Source organism: Gopherus flavomarginatus, chromosome 1 (assembly GCF_025201925.1).
Source record: "Gopherus flavomarginatus isolate rGopFla2 chromosome 1, rGopFla2.mat.asm, whole genome shotgun sequence".
NCBI lineage: Eukaryota > Metazoa > Chordata > Testudines > Testudinidae > Gopherus > Gopherus flavomarginatus.
Genome location: NC_066617.1, coordinates 110,188,497 through 110,204,784, shown reverse-complemented (window position 1 = coordinate 110,204,784; position 16,288 = coordinate 110,188,497). Strand labels below are relative to the sequence as shown.

Below are 16,288 nucleotides of genomic sequence, written 5' to 3'. Positions count from 1 at the left end.
CAAAAGTTAAGGATGCTTGTGCCATCTCAAAGGGACGCTGTCAACTTGAATCTGTTTAATTGACTAATTTAAAATATTCCAGGTTGTGACAGAACATCCTTTAAATAGTATGGCTTTATTTTGTTTGTTTGTTTTGATGCATTTTTGGTAATCTTTTAAAAAATATGCATGAGGTTTTTCTGTTTCTTTCGTGAGGATATCATGAGGCTATTTTCAGCAACAGAGCAACTAAACCCCCGATCCTGCAAACACGTACATACATAAATAAAAAGAATGGGCATAATATTTGGAGGCTCAGGCTGTCAATAATCAAACTGAAAATATTAGAGGTGTTTTGTTTTTAACTCCTCTCTGTTTTAATAATCTTAGATGTTAAATGTATCTACTCTAGTTACCATTATGTCTGACAACTGATTTTTCAAGCTGGCAGAGTCCCTTTAACTGTTCCTTTTGTGCATGTCTATAAAAATGTCTTACATGCTTACATAACATTTCTCAAATGTTACATCATAGTTTTTTTATACATTTAAACAATTGTAGCATCTTGCAATATTTTCCCATTATTGCATAATAATTTTTATTGTCATAATGTTTTGGTATATTGTGAACTTATACTGTAAGGTATCATCTCTCTTGGAAATGTATTTTAATAATATTGTCAGCAGTCATGTACTATGCATTTTTTTCCAATTGCAATTTGGGAAATAGTACGTTACATAATTAGGGACATTATTGTAAAGGGGTTAAAGCTAATTTTGCCTCTACAATCTTAACTTTGGACTCTTCTGATATTCAGTACTTAAATATTCACCCTTAGACCCCAATCATTCAACTGGATCTGCACAGGTAGACCCTTGTGCATATGGATTTTTCTCCAGGATCAAAGCCTGAAGGTTCTATAACATACTGTAGTTTGGAGAGACTATTTTACCCATGAAAATATACAGAATTGTAATTGTGGGCCCTTTGAAGTTTACATTCAGCTTTCTCCAACCCTCCTTTTTTATATCCACATTTTGCCCACTAATTTCAGAAGTGAAGTCCCAGTCCCACTGAAATCACTGGCAAAACTCCCATTGACTTCAGTTGGGCCAGGATTTTACCTTGGTGTCCAAATTGAGATATCTAGGGTATGAGTTTCCAGATAAAGCCACTGGGGGCTGCAGACACTAAACACCTCTGAAAATCAGATCCTAACAACTTCAGGTTGGTCATCCTAGAGTCAGTGAACACAGCTGCAAAATTTGTCCTAAATACTCTTTAAAATGACTTTTCTTTTTATATAATATTTTCTCAGTACAAAGGTGTTTAAAAAATCAAAGTTGAGTTTTTTGGGGTTTTTTTTTAGTTACTTCATGCTTTGCGGCATGCCAGTTTAGTAGAGGAGCAGCACATTCTGATGTATTGTTGCTTTTGAACCCCCCCTCCACTTGTTGGAAGACTGTCTTCCTAGAGCAGAGAGCCAGAGTGTAACCTTCTGAGCCCCCTCTCTGAGTAGAGACCCCACCCTAGCAGATGTTAGTACTCTACCTCCAAACTAGTGACTTGTCATTGTGCTTCCTGCCCTTGTGTGATTTGCTAATGGTGTATTTTTAGGTTGAAAATATGCTAGTTCAGTGCTTTATATACTACTACTAATTGGTAAATTGGAAGAATGAGGGGTCAACAAGCTAACACCATACCAAAGGGATTTTCTGCCCTGACTAGGATAAGAGTCTTGAGGGGGCCTCTGAGGGGGAGAAAGGGCATCTCTGTATGAGAAGAGAGAGCCCCAGGAAGCGCTGGGGCATTGGGTAGAGAACCTGGGAGGATGGTAGATGGGGAAGGCTGTTAGGGGCTGGCTGGAAGGAAGGGTCTAGGGAGAGGGAGATATGTGTAGAGAGGAGGAAGGGAGCAGGGAGAGAGGGTGTGCATGGACGGGGCTCTAGGGCTGAGGTGGGGGGTACTATGCAGATCATAGAATCACAGACTATCTGGGTTGGAAGGGACCTCAGGAGCTCATCTAGTCTAACCCCCCACTCAAAGCCGGACCAATTTCCAACTAAATCATCAGATGGCATTGGGGAGAGGCTGGAAAGGGGCTTTAAGGATGTTGGTGAGGGGGGTCAGTCGAAGAAGTAGTTTAGGAAAGGGGCGCGGTTACAGCCCGTGACTTCTGAGTTCCCTGGATGACGTTTAGTCGCGCTGTGACGTCAAGGTGTTTCCCCGTGACGTCAGACAGCCCATGCGCAGTAACAGTCGCTATTATAGGTGACGTCACGGACCGGGTGTGACGTCTAGTGGCGCGGGCCGCTGGAGCTCTCCGGGTTGTGTGGTCTTCCCCCTCCACTCCCACTACGGGTCGCGACTGGGGGCGGCCCGGGAGCGGGGACGCGGCCTCCCCCTCCCACCCCTCCCCTTCCTCCAGCGCTTCGATCCAAGATGGCGGCGCTGAGCAGCGGCAGCAGCTCCGAGGGGGCCTCGCTCTTCAACGGGGACATGGAGCCTGAGCCGCCGCCCGGAGCTGGGGCCTCGGTCCCGGGAGGCGGCGGCGAGCCGGCCATCCCCGAGGAGGTGAGCGCCGGCCGGGGAGCGGGGCCGCCGAGCGGGCTGTACTGGAACCCCCCGGAGCCGTTGCCAGGGGCTTCCCCGACCCCTGGGCTCTGCGGCCTGAGCTGCCGCCGCGGGGGCGGAGGTGCGCGCTGCCCCGGCCCCTACCCCCCGGAGGAGGCTCAGCTGGGTGGCCCGGGAGCGCGGTGCGCACGGCGGGGCCGGGGCGGCCCGGGTGAAGGGCGCGGCGGCGGCGGGACGGGGTCTCCCCTGCCCCGTGTAGCGGGAGGGGGTAGGGGATGCCGGGCGGGGGGGATCCCCGGCGCCGGCAGGCCCAGCCCGGGCCGCTCCGCATTGCTCCGATGCTGCGGCTTGGGAGGGGGTTGTTCAGCTGCGCCCCCGGCGCTCCCCCGGGCCATCCCGGCCGCTTTGCGCCTGGCCATGGCGACAGCGCCTGGCTCCCAAGGGTTACGGCAGGGGGCCCCGGCGCGCACGCTCCTCCTGCTCAACAAGTGCAGGTGGCTCCGGCGGGCGGCCTGGCCCGGGGGCGGGGGCGAGGCGCACGGGCAGCAGCGGGCAGGGATAGCGCTGTGTATGTGCAGCGCGGGGACGCCTCGGCAAGGTCCCTGCTCGTTGTTCAGGGCTCCCGGCCTCCCTCTGCCCGGAGAGATGGAGACGCGTGTGCGCGCCTCGCTTTGATGTAGGGCCGCTGGTCGTGACAGGTGCAGCGTCAAGGGGTCTGGCGCTGAGTCAAAACCGAAAGTCAGGGGTCTTCAGGCAGCCCCCCTACGGCTCCTCTGTGGTGTGCATCTGAGAAGCTGTAGTATGCTTTTGCAATCAGTTTATTTTGTGTCTGAGAATCTCAAAGCGCTTGTCGGATATTGCTGGATCTGAGTGGAATACTCCTGTGTGTTTGCGGGATCCTACCCTTAACCACTATTGCAGCATGAGGTCTACTTCCGTGGATTGGGCACTGGGTTGGGGTTCAGGATACTTGGGCTCTAATTTGTGTCTGTCACAGACCTAGTGAGACTTCTGGACACATCACTTAACTAGCCAGTGTTTGTTTCCCAATCTGTGAAAGGAGATAATATCTCTCTTACTGGGGTGTTGAGGTTTAAATTGCTGTTTGCAGAATGAGTTCAGCACTTGGATATACAAAGTATTTTGAGGTTTGGGGAGATTTAGGCACAAAGATGAAGTGACTTGGCCAATGTCACATAGAAAATTGGTTCTAGAGCTCTATTTAGAATCCAGAAACCCTGACTTCTGGTCTCTTGCATCAGTCACTGATGGTAAAACTTTCAGAAGCACCTGAGTGATTTGGGAGCCTGGTCATCCAAGTGCTCTGGGTCATCAGACTCTACTCCTAGGCTCTCTACTTTTAGCCATACCAGTTGCTAAACAGTGGCCATATTCCTTCCTTAATGATAAAAGTGTTTTCATGTTTACTTATAGCACAATAACTAAATTTTCAGTATTTCACACACACAAACAAATTATGCATTGCATAATTCCTGGGAAATATTTTTTGTTTGTTTCCAGTACACTTTACAGATGGGGAAAACTCAGACAGGGAATGGGTCTGTGGCAGGGCTGGGATTAGACTCTTGATCCCACAACTCAGACTTCTGTCAGTCACATAATTCTTCTTTTCTGTAAGTAATAATCATCATTTATTTGTAACTCTAGTTCTAATAGCATTACTTCTGTAGTAGATAAGAATGGTAATGTCAGCAGTAAAAATTTGCTAATACATAGTAAAAACTGAGATTTTTATTCCTGATATAAAAAAAGAATATACAGTTTTTAAAGATTTAAATGCCGTAAAATCAGTGTGTGCACGCATGCTCTCTATATTTTATACAACATGTAGGAGACAATGATGTGTATATAGCAAGAATTATCATATTTTGTTACTGTTAAGTGGCTACTGCTCTTGGACCAAAGATGTTTAAGTAAAAACCTGAATAGAACAATAGGAGCCAGTTTTATATATGTAATGTGCTCATCTGCAAATGTAAATATTTTGTACATAGACTTTAAACAGAATAGATTTGTAACAGATAAAACACCATAGGTTCACATACATTAAGTTGATAGAATGAGGAATTTTGCCTATTATGAATACACTTTTTAATTCAGCCCTGATATGTTCAGATGCAAAAATGTATATTTATGGTCTATATTTACTCAGATCACACACATTTTTGAGGAGGTATGGTTAGCTATGAAACAGGAGACCTACCAAACCATCTTGTGAAGGGTGACTTTGCTCTTGAAAAGAGTAGCTACTTAAATGCTAACACCCTTGTTTTTATATACTTATATTTCTGTCAAGTTCCCAATCACAGATTGGTAGAGAAGAATTCTTTTTTCTTAAAGACAATGGAATTCTAAAGTTCTTAAGTATCTTCTACAGCATCTCATTAAAAAGCTTGGCTTCAGTTGCTTTGAGTCAATATCTAGAATGGCTTCAGGGTCAGAGTGAGTGTTGTCTTGAGCCCATGTGAAAACCTAAGCTGAATTTACTGACACATTATCGGAAATCTAGCTTTCTTTATTATAATATTTTTTGGGCTATTCCATAGTTTTGTTTTTTTTTAAATGTTAAAGGAGGGTGAAAGTGTTTGGGAAATTTTGGAAAAAGACTGACTTACATAGTATTTCAACACAAAATTATTTGTATTTTAGTTGAGTATATAATTTATACTGAAAGCATAATGCCTTACTATGAGGTTATGTGGTTAATGGCCAGAGCTGAAGTAATGCCTTACAAGTTCAAGATTTAGGATTAAAACAAAAAAACCCAAAACCAACTTTAAGACAAATGTAGTTAAGTCTTAATGAAGAATTCTTATCAAATCTTGAACTTCTTGCCTAAAAAGTTATCTCTGTAGCTCTAGCCATTGAGCTAAAAAGCCTGTCATAATAAAGTGTATTGATCATTAATACTTGCTCTGGTAAAGAAAACAAAGTTGAATACATGCATAAAACTAAAAGCTTATATCTGGTGGTGTGGAGGGAAGAATTCACTGTGCCAGAATGTAGTAATTTTCTCATCTGAAAAATCATGCAGGATTCATTAGTGTACTTGGAACCATACATGTGCGTACAAAAGTGTGGTACAGTTAGGAAATTACTCCTGAGGGCATTCTGTGCCAAAAAATTAAATTCTTCAAAATTTATTTCTCAGTAAATAAATGCAGAGGCTCCAGCATGGCAGTGGGGAGAACAGTGGGCTGTATGAAGGTGGGAGATCACCCTGCAGCCTCCCCCACCCTCGGGACATGGACTCAGTGGTGAGGCTGCACCTGACCCTGACACTGCACAAGGTCTGGGCCTGCTCTTCTGCACCAAGTGCACCAGGTGTGGGACTTGCAGGCTCAACCAGGCAGGATCAAAGTGTGGAGGGGCTCAGTGTGGGGTGATCCAGGTGTGGAGTGAGAGCATTGTGTGTGGGACAGTCTGGGTGCAGGCAGCTTAGTACGGGATCTAGGTGTGAGGGGATCTGGATGCACAGAGGCTTGAGGGGTGGTGGTGTTCCAGGTGCAGGGGCAATGGGACTCTGCAGGGGCTTCTAGGTGAAAGTGGTTCGGTCTCAGCAGGGGGGTCTGGGTGAAGCTAGTTGGGGGTCCAGGGTATGGTGGTCTGGATGTGGGGGCTCATGGTAGGATGACCAGATGTCCTGATTTTATAGGGACAGTCCTGATTTTTGTGTATGTTTCTTATATAGGCTCCTATTACTCCCCCACCCCGTGTCCCGATTTTTCACATTTGCTGTCTGGTCACCCTAGCTCAGGGTGTTGCAGTGGGTAGGGCTTATCAGGATGGGGGTTTGAGTGCAGGAAGCTCAGTGGAGGGTCATCTGGGTGCAGGGGTTAGGGTCCGGAGGCAGGGGGCTGGGTGCAGGGGGGCTCCAGATGCAGAGGTTGACGTTCAGTGGGATGGGGTTTGGGTATGGAGGGCTAGGGGGGTTCTGGGTGTATGGGATGAGGCTTGGTGAGGATGTCTGTATATGGAAGGTCCAGATACACAGGGATTGGGCAGATGGGGGAGCAGGTCCCTGTACAGGGACCCCTCCCCCTGGAACTAAGGAGCAAGAGGGAAGGGGAGGATTCTGAACTTTCTGCAGCTGGAGGCGGTTTCTGGGGATGGGTCTGACAGAGCCCTAGCCTCTCCTTGCAGAGGAAGAGGAAGTCCTTTTCTCTCCTGCCTCCAGTCCAGCCGGTACTAGCAGCTGATCCCGGCTCAGGTGTCCCCAGCCCTGCAGTGATGTACTGGTTGAGCTAGGGAGTGGTGCATGACTGCTCTTGCAGCTTCTCTTTGCTTCCCTGTCAGAAAATCATTTTCTGCGGGGAAGCAAAGAAATCTGCGGGAAACATGAATTCTGCGCACGTGCAGTGGCGCAGAATTCCCCCAGGAGTAGAAAATGCATACTTTTTAGAGGCGCCGGGACCTCTAGACACTGGAGGTGAGTGCATTTTGGGTGTATGTCTTTTACATCCCCAACTCCATTCCCATCAATTGTTCTCTTATAAGCTGTACTCTCAGATGAGGACAGGGTTTTCAGGACCTGGTGAAAACTAAAGATGAGCCTTGGGGAACAATGGAAGTATTATACCTGACTTCTAAGGGGGCAAGATGGACATTTCAAGTTGGGGAACCAGCCCTCTGAGTCTTGCCTTCTTTCCTGTCTCTTGAATGCCTCAATCTCCATGCACCTTCTCAGCTACCAGTGGCCAATCCGGTTGCCCGGATTCAAGCTGTCTGTCTACTCTTGGGTGAGTTTCGGGGACATTAGACATTCAGGCTGGTTCACCCCAGAATGGATTCTGAGAACACAGGCTTGTTCAGGTAGGGAGCATCATGGGTTTGCAGGATGGTTGGATGTGTTTAGCAGCTGGGAGTAGAGACTAAGTTCTTGTCACTGGGGAGTAGTTCCAGAATTATTAAATCATTCCAATTAGATTCTGTTCTTTCAGAGGAAGAAATTCAAAAATAGATGACTCAGGAAGTCCCTGCGGAGACACCCAGACTTATTGGACTCCTGATGCCACTCTAATGGCTGGGGAGAGTAAGTTCTGCTTCAGCCTTTTTGGAACATGTCTTTATTTTCAGTTTTGAAATTATTTTAATTTTTAATTGTCCATAATATTTTCTATTGATCCGAAACAGCTTTCCCCCCAAATTTTGAAACTTTTTGCCTTTTTTCTCTTTTGGAACAGTTTATTTTTCAAACTCGCAGCATTTCCCACAAAACAAAATATCCGGTTCCCACCCAGCCCTAGTGAAAAGCCCCCTTTAATTGAGTGATACTTCAGTTCATACTTCTTTAGTTTTGGAAAACATATTTTTTTCTCCTTTTTGAAGTATTTTCCTGCCAAGTGTAACTTTACGTAACAGATGTTTGGGGATTGAATGAATTTTCTCTTATGATGAAAGTTAATGCAATATGCATTCCTGGTGGAAGTACTCTACTATGATGAAGCCATTCACTGTATTTTCCTCATTACAAGATGCTAGCATTGAAAGAGTCCATGTATCAACATTCAAACTTTTTGTTGAAATCTGAATCTTAGAAATCAGTTACTTTTGGTTTGAAAAAAGGTTTGCAATCAGTTACTCAGTTTCATCAACAACTTGTATCTCTGTGACATCTTCCCTGGCAAAATGAAATGTAGTTGCAAAAAGAACAGGAGTACTTGTGTCACCTTAGAGACTAACAAATTTATTTGAGCATAAGCTTTCGTGGGCTACAGCCCACTTCCTCGGACGCATGCAGTGGAAAATACAGTAGGAAGATATCTATATACGCAGAGAACGTGAAACAATGGGTGTTACCGTAAAATGCTCTAATAAGAGTGATCAGTTAAGGTGAACTATTAACAGCAGGAGAGAGAGAAACTTTTTGTAGTGGTAATCAAAATGGTCCATTTGCAGCAGTTGACAAGAAGGTGCAAGGAACTGTGTGTGTATGTGTGGGAGAGGAATAAACATGGAGAAATAGTTTTACTTCGTGTAATGACTCATCCACTCCCAGTCTTTATTCAAGCCTAATTTAATGGTGTCTGTTCTGCAAATTCTAATTCAGCAGTCTTTCGTTGGAGTCTGTTTTTGAAGATTTTTTGTTGTAATATTGCGACTTTTAAGTCTGTAATTAAGTGACCAGGGAGATTGAAATGTTCTCCGACTGGTTTTAGAATGTTATAATTCTTGACGTCTGATTTATGTCCATTTATTCTTTTACGTAGAGACTGTCCAGTTTGACTAATGTAAATAGCAGAGGGACATTGCTGGCGCATGATGGCATATATCACGTTGTTAGATGTGCAGGTGAACGAGCCTCTGATAGTGTGGCTGATGTGATTAGGTCCTATGATGGTGTCCCCTAAATAGATATGTGGACAGAGTTGGCAAAGGGGCTTGTTGCAAGGATAGGTTCCTAGGTTAGTGTTTTTCTTGTGTGGTCTGTGGTTGCTGGTGAGTATTTGCTTCAGGTTGGGGGGCTGTCTGTAAGCAAGGACTGGCCTGTCTCCCAAGATCTGTGAGAGTGATAGATTGTCCTTCAGGATAGGTTGTAGATCCTTGATGATGTGCTGGAGAGGTTTTAATTGGGGGCTCAAGGTGATGGCTAATGGCATTCTGTTACTTTCTTTGTTGGGTCTGTCCTGTAGTAAATGACTTCTGGGTACTCTTCTGTCTCTGTCAATCTATTTCTTCACTTCAGCAGGAGGGTATTGTAGTTGTAAGAATGCTTGATAGAGATTTTGTAGGTGTTTGTCTGAGGGGTTGGAGCAAATGTGATTGTATCCTAGAGCTTGGCTGTAGACAATGGATCATGTAGTGTGGTCTGGATGAAAGCTGGAGGCATATAGGTAAGTATAGCAGTCAGTAGGTTTCCGGTATAGGGTGGTGTTTGTGACCATTGTTTATTAGCACTGTAGTGTCCAGGAAGTGGATCTCTTGTGTGAACTGGTCCAGGCTGAGGTTGATGGTGGGGTGGAAATTGTTGAAATCATGGTTGAATTCCTCAAGGGCTGCTTTTCCATGGGTCCAAATGATGAAGGTGTCATCAACGTAGTGCAAGTAGAGCAGGGGTGTTAGGGGACTAGAGCTGAGGAAGCATTGTTTGAAGTCAGCCATAAAAATGTTGGCATACTGTGGGGCCATGCAGGTCCTCATAGCAGTGCTGCTGATTTTAAGGTATAAGTTGTCCCCAAATGTGAAATAGTTATGGGTGAGGACAAAGTCACAAAGTTCTGTGACCAGGTTTGCCGTAACTTTATTGGGGATACTGTTCCTGATGGCTCTTTTATTATAGAAACACTATAATTTTCTCTAAAGTACCCAACAGCAAGCAAAGACATGCACTAATTAATACACTAAAATGTATTTACTATCAAAATACATTGCATAGCTCAATTGTCAGTGAGTTTTTAGAAATAAGAATTCTATTATGTAGAGGGATACTAGCAATAATTTCTGCAGCATATTGTTTAAGTGTATAGCATATTTAAGCGTCTGAAACAGTGTTATTAGTAAGGTAAATTGAACCAGTAAAACTTGCTGAAAATTGGTAATTTTAGTTTTTAATACAGTATTTGAACTGTTGCATGAGAGAGTGAGAGAGAGCATGGTCTGCTTTTTTTCATGTATTTTACCTAATGTTGTCTGTAACTTTGCTTGATGTAAAACGTTTTCCTTATTTGACAAGTTCCTTATTTTAATTTATGAAATGTCTGAACTCCATATTTTTGCAAAGCATAGCAAGCAAAATTGCTCTTTTTGGAATTTTTTTTTTTTTGGAGGTCCCTTAACACCTTTCACGAGGGTTATCTTTGACTTTTAAATTCAGCCTAGGCAGAATTTTTTCTATTAATTTAATGGAATAGAAGAAATTTTTCTCTCTTCCCCTTCATCCAGATGTCCTGGGCACAATAATTTTTTTAGTTATTGCAGTATTCTCCCTGATTTAAATATTCTAGTAAAGGGAAATGAAACAGGTAGCTGATGCTTCCATAAATATACCTCCAGCAGAGCAAGCTGGAAGGGTATGCTATAAAACTTTATATTCCAGACATTCTGAAAAGAGCTTAGTCTTTGCTAGAGTTACTATAAGATCTTCCAGTATCCTAATTGCTCTGTGACTCAGGAAAAGCAGGCCATTCCTTTTATTGGTTTTTTTTGTTATCTATCACCTAGGTGCTTATTTACAGAATTTAAAAATATCACACACATTCACAGTGGATAAGGATGACCAGGTCTAGAATCCCTTGGGTCTTCTGGCTCTCCTTATGTTCACCTTGGCCTATGCCAGCTGCACTAGCTGGGAAGGGGAATCAAAACCCGATTCAGCCTTGATGGAGTGACCACACTGTTACCACATTCCTGTTTCTGCTTCCCTTATGGGCCAAAGTCAGTGGGCTTCTTTACCAAGTATCTACAGCAGTTACTCCAGTTGCAGTCGCCAAATCCAGTTACATTTATTTTAAGATACGTGGATTTGACATAATGCAGGAAAATCTCTAAATAATCAATTGTAAATAAGTGTATCTACTAGGATATTATGATGTGTTGATCGTTTGACACACAGTTTGGATTACAAATGTGAAGTATTACCTACAACATATATAAATGTTTTTAGACTTCCTCCCTTCCAAACTTCCAGATACGTAGGGCTGTCAGGCTTTCTTGCAGCATGTCCAATTAATGTTACAGCACATCTCATTGGAATTCTTTGGTTCCATCTGTACTAAGCAAGTATGCTATTATAGGGACATGGGTTGCATATAAGTTGTTGGTTGCATGGATTGTCTTTGCATTGGTGCAGTATGTCCACCCTGCAAATCAGTTTGAAAAAGCACTTTTATCATGTTCATATGTAGTTCTTTCAGCTGGTCCTGTATCAAGGCATTTCAGGACTAACTGATCTCATAGTTCTAGCATAGCTTTGTGGAACACTTACAAAAATTTGTGATCTGAAGGGCATTCTGAAAGACTTGTTTAAGCATTCTTATTTGTTGCAGTGAATCCCTTTGGGGTTGTCACCTTTTTCAGCATGAAGTACATGAGAGACATTTTTGGTGCAGCCTTAGTACCAGTGTCACTGAGCTGTTGGCCTGGAATCCTTTGGCTTCTCTGGGTTAGCTAGTATACCTCCCTGTGAGGAAAGGGAAGGGGAGAGACTTAGGGTATGGCTACACTTGAAACTTCAAAGCACTGCCGTGGCAGCGCTTTGAAGTGCGAGTGTGGTCACAGCGCCAGCGCTGGGAGAGAGCTCTCCCAGCGCTGCACGTACTCCACATCCTCTACGGGTGTAGCTGCGGCACTGTTTACATTGAGGCTTTACAGTGCTGTATCTTGCAGCGCTCAGAGGGGTGTTTTTTTCACACCCCTGAGCGCGAAAGTTGCAGCGCTGTAAAGCGCCAGTGTAGCCATGGCCTTAAAGGACATCTGTCACTGAAGGCTTTGGGTCTCCAGCATTGTTAAATGGGGCTACTGAATTGAGCTTAAATAATTTCCTGAAGGTTACCAGAAGTTTAATTTCTCCTGACAAAGAATACCATTCAGCTCATGCCACTAGATGAAAGAAGAAACAGATTCTTTATATCAGGTATTTCCAAATAAAAGACAAGGACGTTCTGAATATAAAGGATCTAGTATTTCTGGTAGGAAGAGGTAGAAAATAGCGTCTGCAATTATGTAGCTTCCTAAGGAAGGTGACTATCTGTGCTCTCCAGGCTTTTGCAAACGCTTAAGTGTGTTTGGGGATGGGAGGAGGGGGAATGTAGTGCAACCACTGAAAGTATCACAGGTTTCTTATAAGAGACCAACACTAGTAATTCTAGGTATTGCCTCTTGGTCTGGCATCAGTTATTCATTTCTGTAAAATACTTTGGCAGCCATAGCCTAATACCATAATGATTGAGTGCCTCTGGGGCAGAGACTCCTTGACAATGGATCCCCTATTCTCAAGTATCTCTCACTGAGATTTGACAGACTAACTAAACTAAACACATCTTACACGACACTTATTTGTAAACAGTAACATGTAAGATATCTACACAAAGCTTATAACTTGTTAAGATTCATAATCATTGCAAGGTGTATGTACAGGTATTTTTCAGAAACAATGTATTAAAAGTATGCTTTATGCACTTAGAGTAGAAATTAGTCATCTAGAGATAATGTAATGGCCCATTTGGGCAAGGGGGAGTTGCCACCTCACCCTGTTTGGCTGGTGATGCTATGCAAGCTCAGTTGTTTAGCCTTGAGCAATACTAAGATGTTGAATGGGAAGCCATCAGAGGCAACAACAAACAAATGAAACCACTTAAAGGTAAAAACAAACAAAAAAAAATTACAAGTAAGTATTCACCCTGTCTGTGAATAGAAACTGAAGGCTGGTTTTGGTACAACGTGGAGGGAAAAGCACCCCATTTACTGAGGATAACTCTGTGTGGAGTGGGGATGTTTTCCTGAACTTTCAGATTATGGTTCTTAAGAAACCCAGGAAATCTACTTTATTAAATAGGAAGGGTAACTGTTGATAAGTGTAGACCCAAATTTGCATTTTATGATTTTGTTTTATATTGTAACCCTTTTCATAGAATATCAGGGTTGGAAGGAACCTTAGGAGGTCATCTGGTCCAACCCCCTGCTCAGAGCAGGACTAGTCCCCAGAAAGATTTTTGCCCCAGATCCCTAAATGGCCCCCTCAAGGGTTGAACTCTCAAACCCTGGGTTTAGCAGGCCAATGCTCAAACCACTGAGCTATCTCCCCTCCTCCCCCCCTTTTTTTTTGTTTCTACCACTCTTATTTCTAGTTAAATCTTCATTTTTACAGTAAACCACAAATAGGTTATTTAAGTGCTCACAAGTGTTGTGTATTGTACAGAAGTGGTGGTTTAAGGAAAAATTGGTAAACTGGGGTATGCTGAACTTTTGGGTGTAGAGAATCTGGAGTTTCTGTGAGTAGCCAGTGTTGGGAGCTAGATGTCACAGGGGAATGATTCAAAGGGACTCGGGGATTGAGGTACATCTATTGTTAATCTGCAAGGCAAATTTAGGGCTGCCATAGCCCAGAGGAGAATGATTGAAAGGCTGGTGGTGTCGCGGAGCTGATGCCCAGCTCCCTCAATAAAGACACTCTTGCGGAAAGCAGGGGGTAACAAGGTGACTCTCAGTCCTGGCTAGCCAAAGAACTGTCGCAGCCTTTCAAGAGTAAGAACATTTCTCTCTCTTCCCCACCTTCTCCCTCCCCAAAGCAAAAGTAGGCTTGTGTGTGTGTGTGCATGTTGTATTTCTTATCCTAAGGCTTGTCAACGTGGTACTTTTGTGCACACCAAAGGGATGTAAGTTTTAATCTTCTTGTGTTGCATAGTAACCTAACCCAGGTGTGGTGCACTAAAAGTTCCCTAGTGTGTATTAATATAGACTACGTTGATGTGCTTTAGTGCATGCCGTCAGGCTCCACGGGAGCCAGTAGTGCATGACATGCTAGTGAGGACTAAAATTTACACCCCTCTGGTGTGACTAAATCTCTGTAGACAAACCCCTGGAAAAAGTGATGGGTGTGGGTAAGGGTGCAGTTAGAAGAGAGCTTGAGAACAGAGGGGTGTATTGCATTTAGCCTGCAAAGTCACATAGTGCTTATTCTTATGCTGTCCAGCAGTGAGTTCTATAGTCTTGGGCTGGTTCTTGCAAAGATTCTATCTCCCATGACTGAGTTGCCCATATTGATCAACAGTTTCATTGTTGTGACAGAAGATAGTTGTAAAGGAGAATGAGATGTGATGATCTTGTGTAGCTAGAGCCATAAGAGGCTCATATGCACTTGCTTGCTGTTTGGACAATTGGAAGGAACCCACACATCTGTTTGTGCTGTTGGAGGCAATGGGCTTCCTTGTTAAAGACCCAACATTCCAGCTTTTCCCATATAGGTGAATGGGGTGTGATGTTGCACTCTACATGATTTAATGAAAATATGCTGAGTGAATATAATGTAACAGGAATACGCTTCATGCAAAAGGTCTCTTGTAAGGTATCATTACAAATCTTATAATCTACTGAGCATGGTCATCCTATTTGTTTAAATGTACCACTCTTGTATCTGAAACTAGAAATATGAAATATTACTCTGAGGTCCTATTGTAATTATGCAAAGTGTGGGCCATTAATGGTGGCTTGGAATCTTGATGACTCCCATCAACTAGGACAATTTACTGTACATGGCTCTGTTTACTTGTAAGCCTTCCTGTATATTTGTGTGCTGACAAGTGGGTAATGAAGTCTTACAGTGACATGTGATCATGTCACCTGAACTAGAATCCATCTTTAACCTGGTGCTTTTCCATTTAGAAGGAGTGGTGGTAACCCAGAGGAGGACAAAGGATTCCCACCTTGTGCAAAAGATATATAAGGAGGTGGAACAGAATAAAGGGGGCTACAGTCATGAGAAATCCCCTAGTACCATCTGAGCTGGAACAAGGACTGTACCAGGGGAAAAGATTGGGCCCAAACTAGGAATGCTCCAGTCTGTGAAAAAAGCCCATTGGAATATCTCTGAGTGTGAGATTTACCTTTATTCAGTTTTCTTTCTGTATTAGGCTTAGACTTGCGTGTTTTATTTTAGTTTACTTGGTTATTCACTTTGTTCTGTCTGTTATTACTTGGAACCACTTAAATCTTACTTTTTGTATTTAATAAAATCACTTTTTACTTATTAATTAACCCAGAATATGTATTAATGTGGGGGGGAACAGCTGTGCATACCCCTCTATCAGTGTTATAGCGGCGAACAATTTATGAGTTTACCCTGTATGAGCTTAATACAGGGTAAAATAGATTTATTTGAGGTTTGGACCCCGTTGGGGGTTGGGCATCTGAGTGCTGGAGACAGGAACACTTCTTAAGTTGTTTTCAGTTAAGCCTGCAGCTTGTGGAGGACATGGTTCAGACTTGGATCTGTGTTTGCAGCAGGCAAACATGTCTGGCTCAAACAAGGCAAGGCACTGAAGTACCAAGCTGGCAGGGAAAACAGTCTCAGAAGTAGTCTGGGCACATCAGGTGGCATTCTCAAGGGGGTTTCGGTGATCCAACTCATCACATAGGTACCTTGTGTGGAAGCCCAACTGAACTCAAGGCCTTCTGCACTGGTACAGTCTCAGCGGTGTGGACCTAGCAGAGAAGAGATATTGGAGCCATCAGGCTTCAAAATGGATTAAGTTATAGATTTGGGGCCTGATAGTCATAACAGTAGCTCATGGCATGGGAGACCTCTGTATGAGGTGACCGCTATGGATGCTGTAGTGTTAAAGTCAGGTGTTCTTGTGCTACATGTGATTGACTGCCTCCATGAAGTAGTGGCTTGTTCACGGGCTAGCTGCAGTTAGGCAGGGGTTCTAGATTCCCTCAATCAGACTGAGTAATCACATGCTTCTTGCTTGAGATGTGTTGTACGTACATGGAGCTTCATTTTTAAGGAGCTGTTCTCTCTAGGACAGTCTATAGATTAGTGGTCTCCAACCTTTTTATACCCAAGATCACTTTTTGAATTTAAGAGCAACTCAGATTCTAGCCCTGCCCCTGCTCACTCTCCCCCACGCTCACTCACTTTCACCAGGCTGGGGTAGGGGTTTGGGAGGGATACGGACTCTGGGCTTGGGCTGAGGAGTTCGCAGTGTGGGAGAGCACTCTGGGCTGAGCCTGGGCAGGGAATTGGGGTACAGGAGGGGTGAGGGGTGCAAGCTCTGGG

The 16,288-nt window shown here is 43.9% G+C and overlaps 1 protein-coding gene across 1 annotated transcript in view; it reads left to right on the top strand.

Moving 5' to 3' along the window:
- The first annotated feature begins 2,283 nt into the window (after positions 1–2,283).
- BRAF (B-Raf proto-oncogene, serine/threonine kinase) overlaps positions 2,284–16,288 on the top strand; it is a 107,938-nt gene continuing 93,933 nt past the window's right edge. Inside the window, exon 1 of the mRNA XM_050918706.1 lies at positions 2,284–2,553. Coding sequence (XP_050774663.1) covers positions 2,422–2,553 — 132 coding nt within the window. The 5' untranslated portion in view covers positions 2,284–2,421. The remainder of the gene's footprint in view (positions 2,554–16,288) is intronic.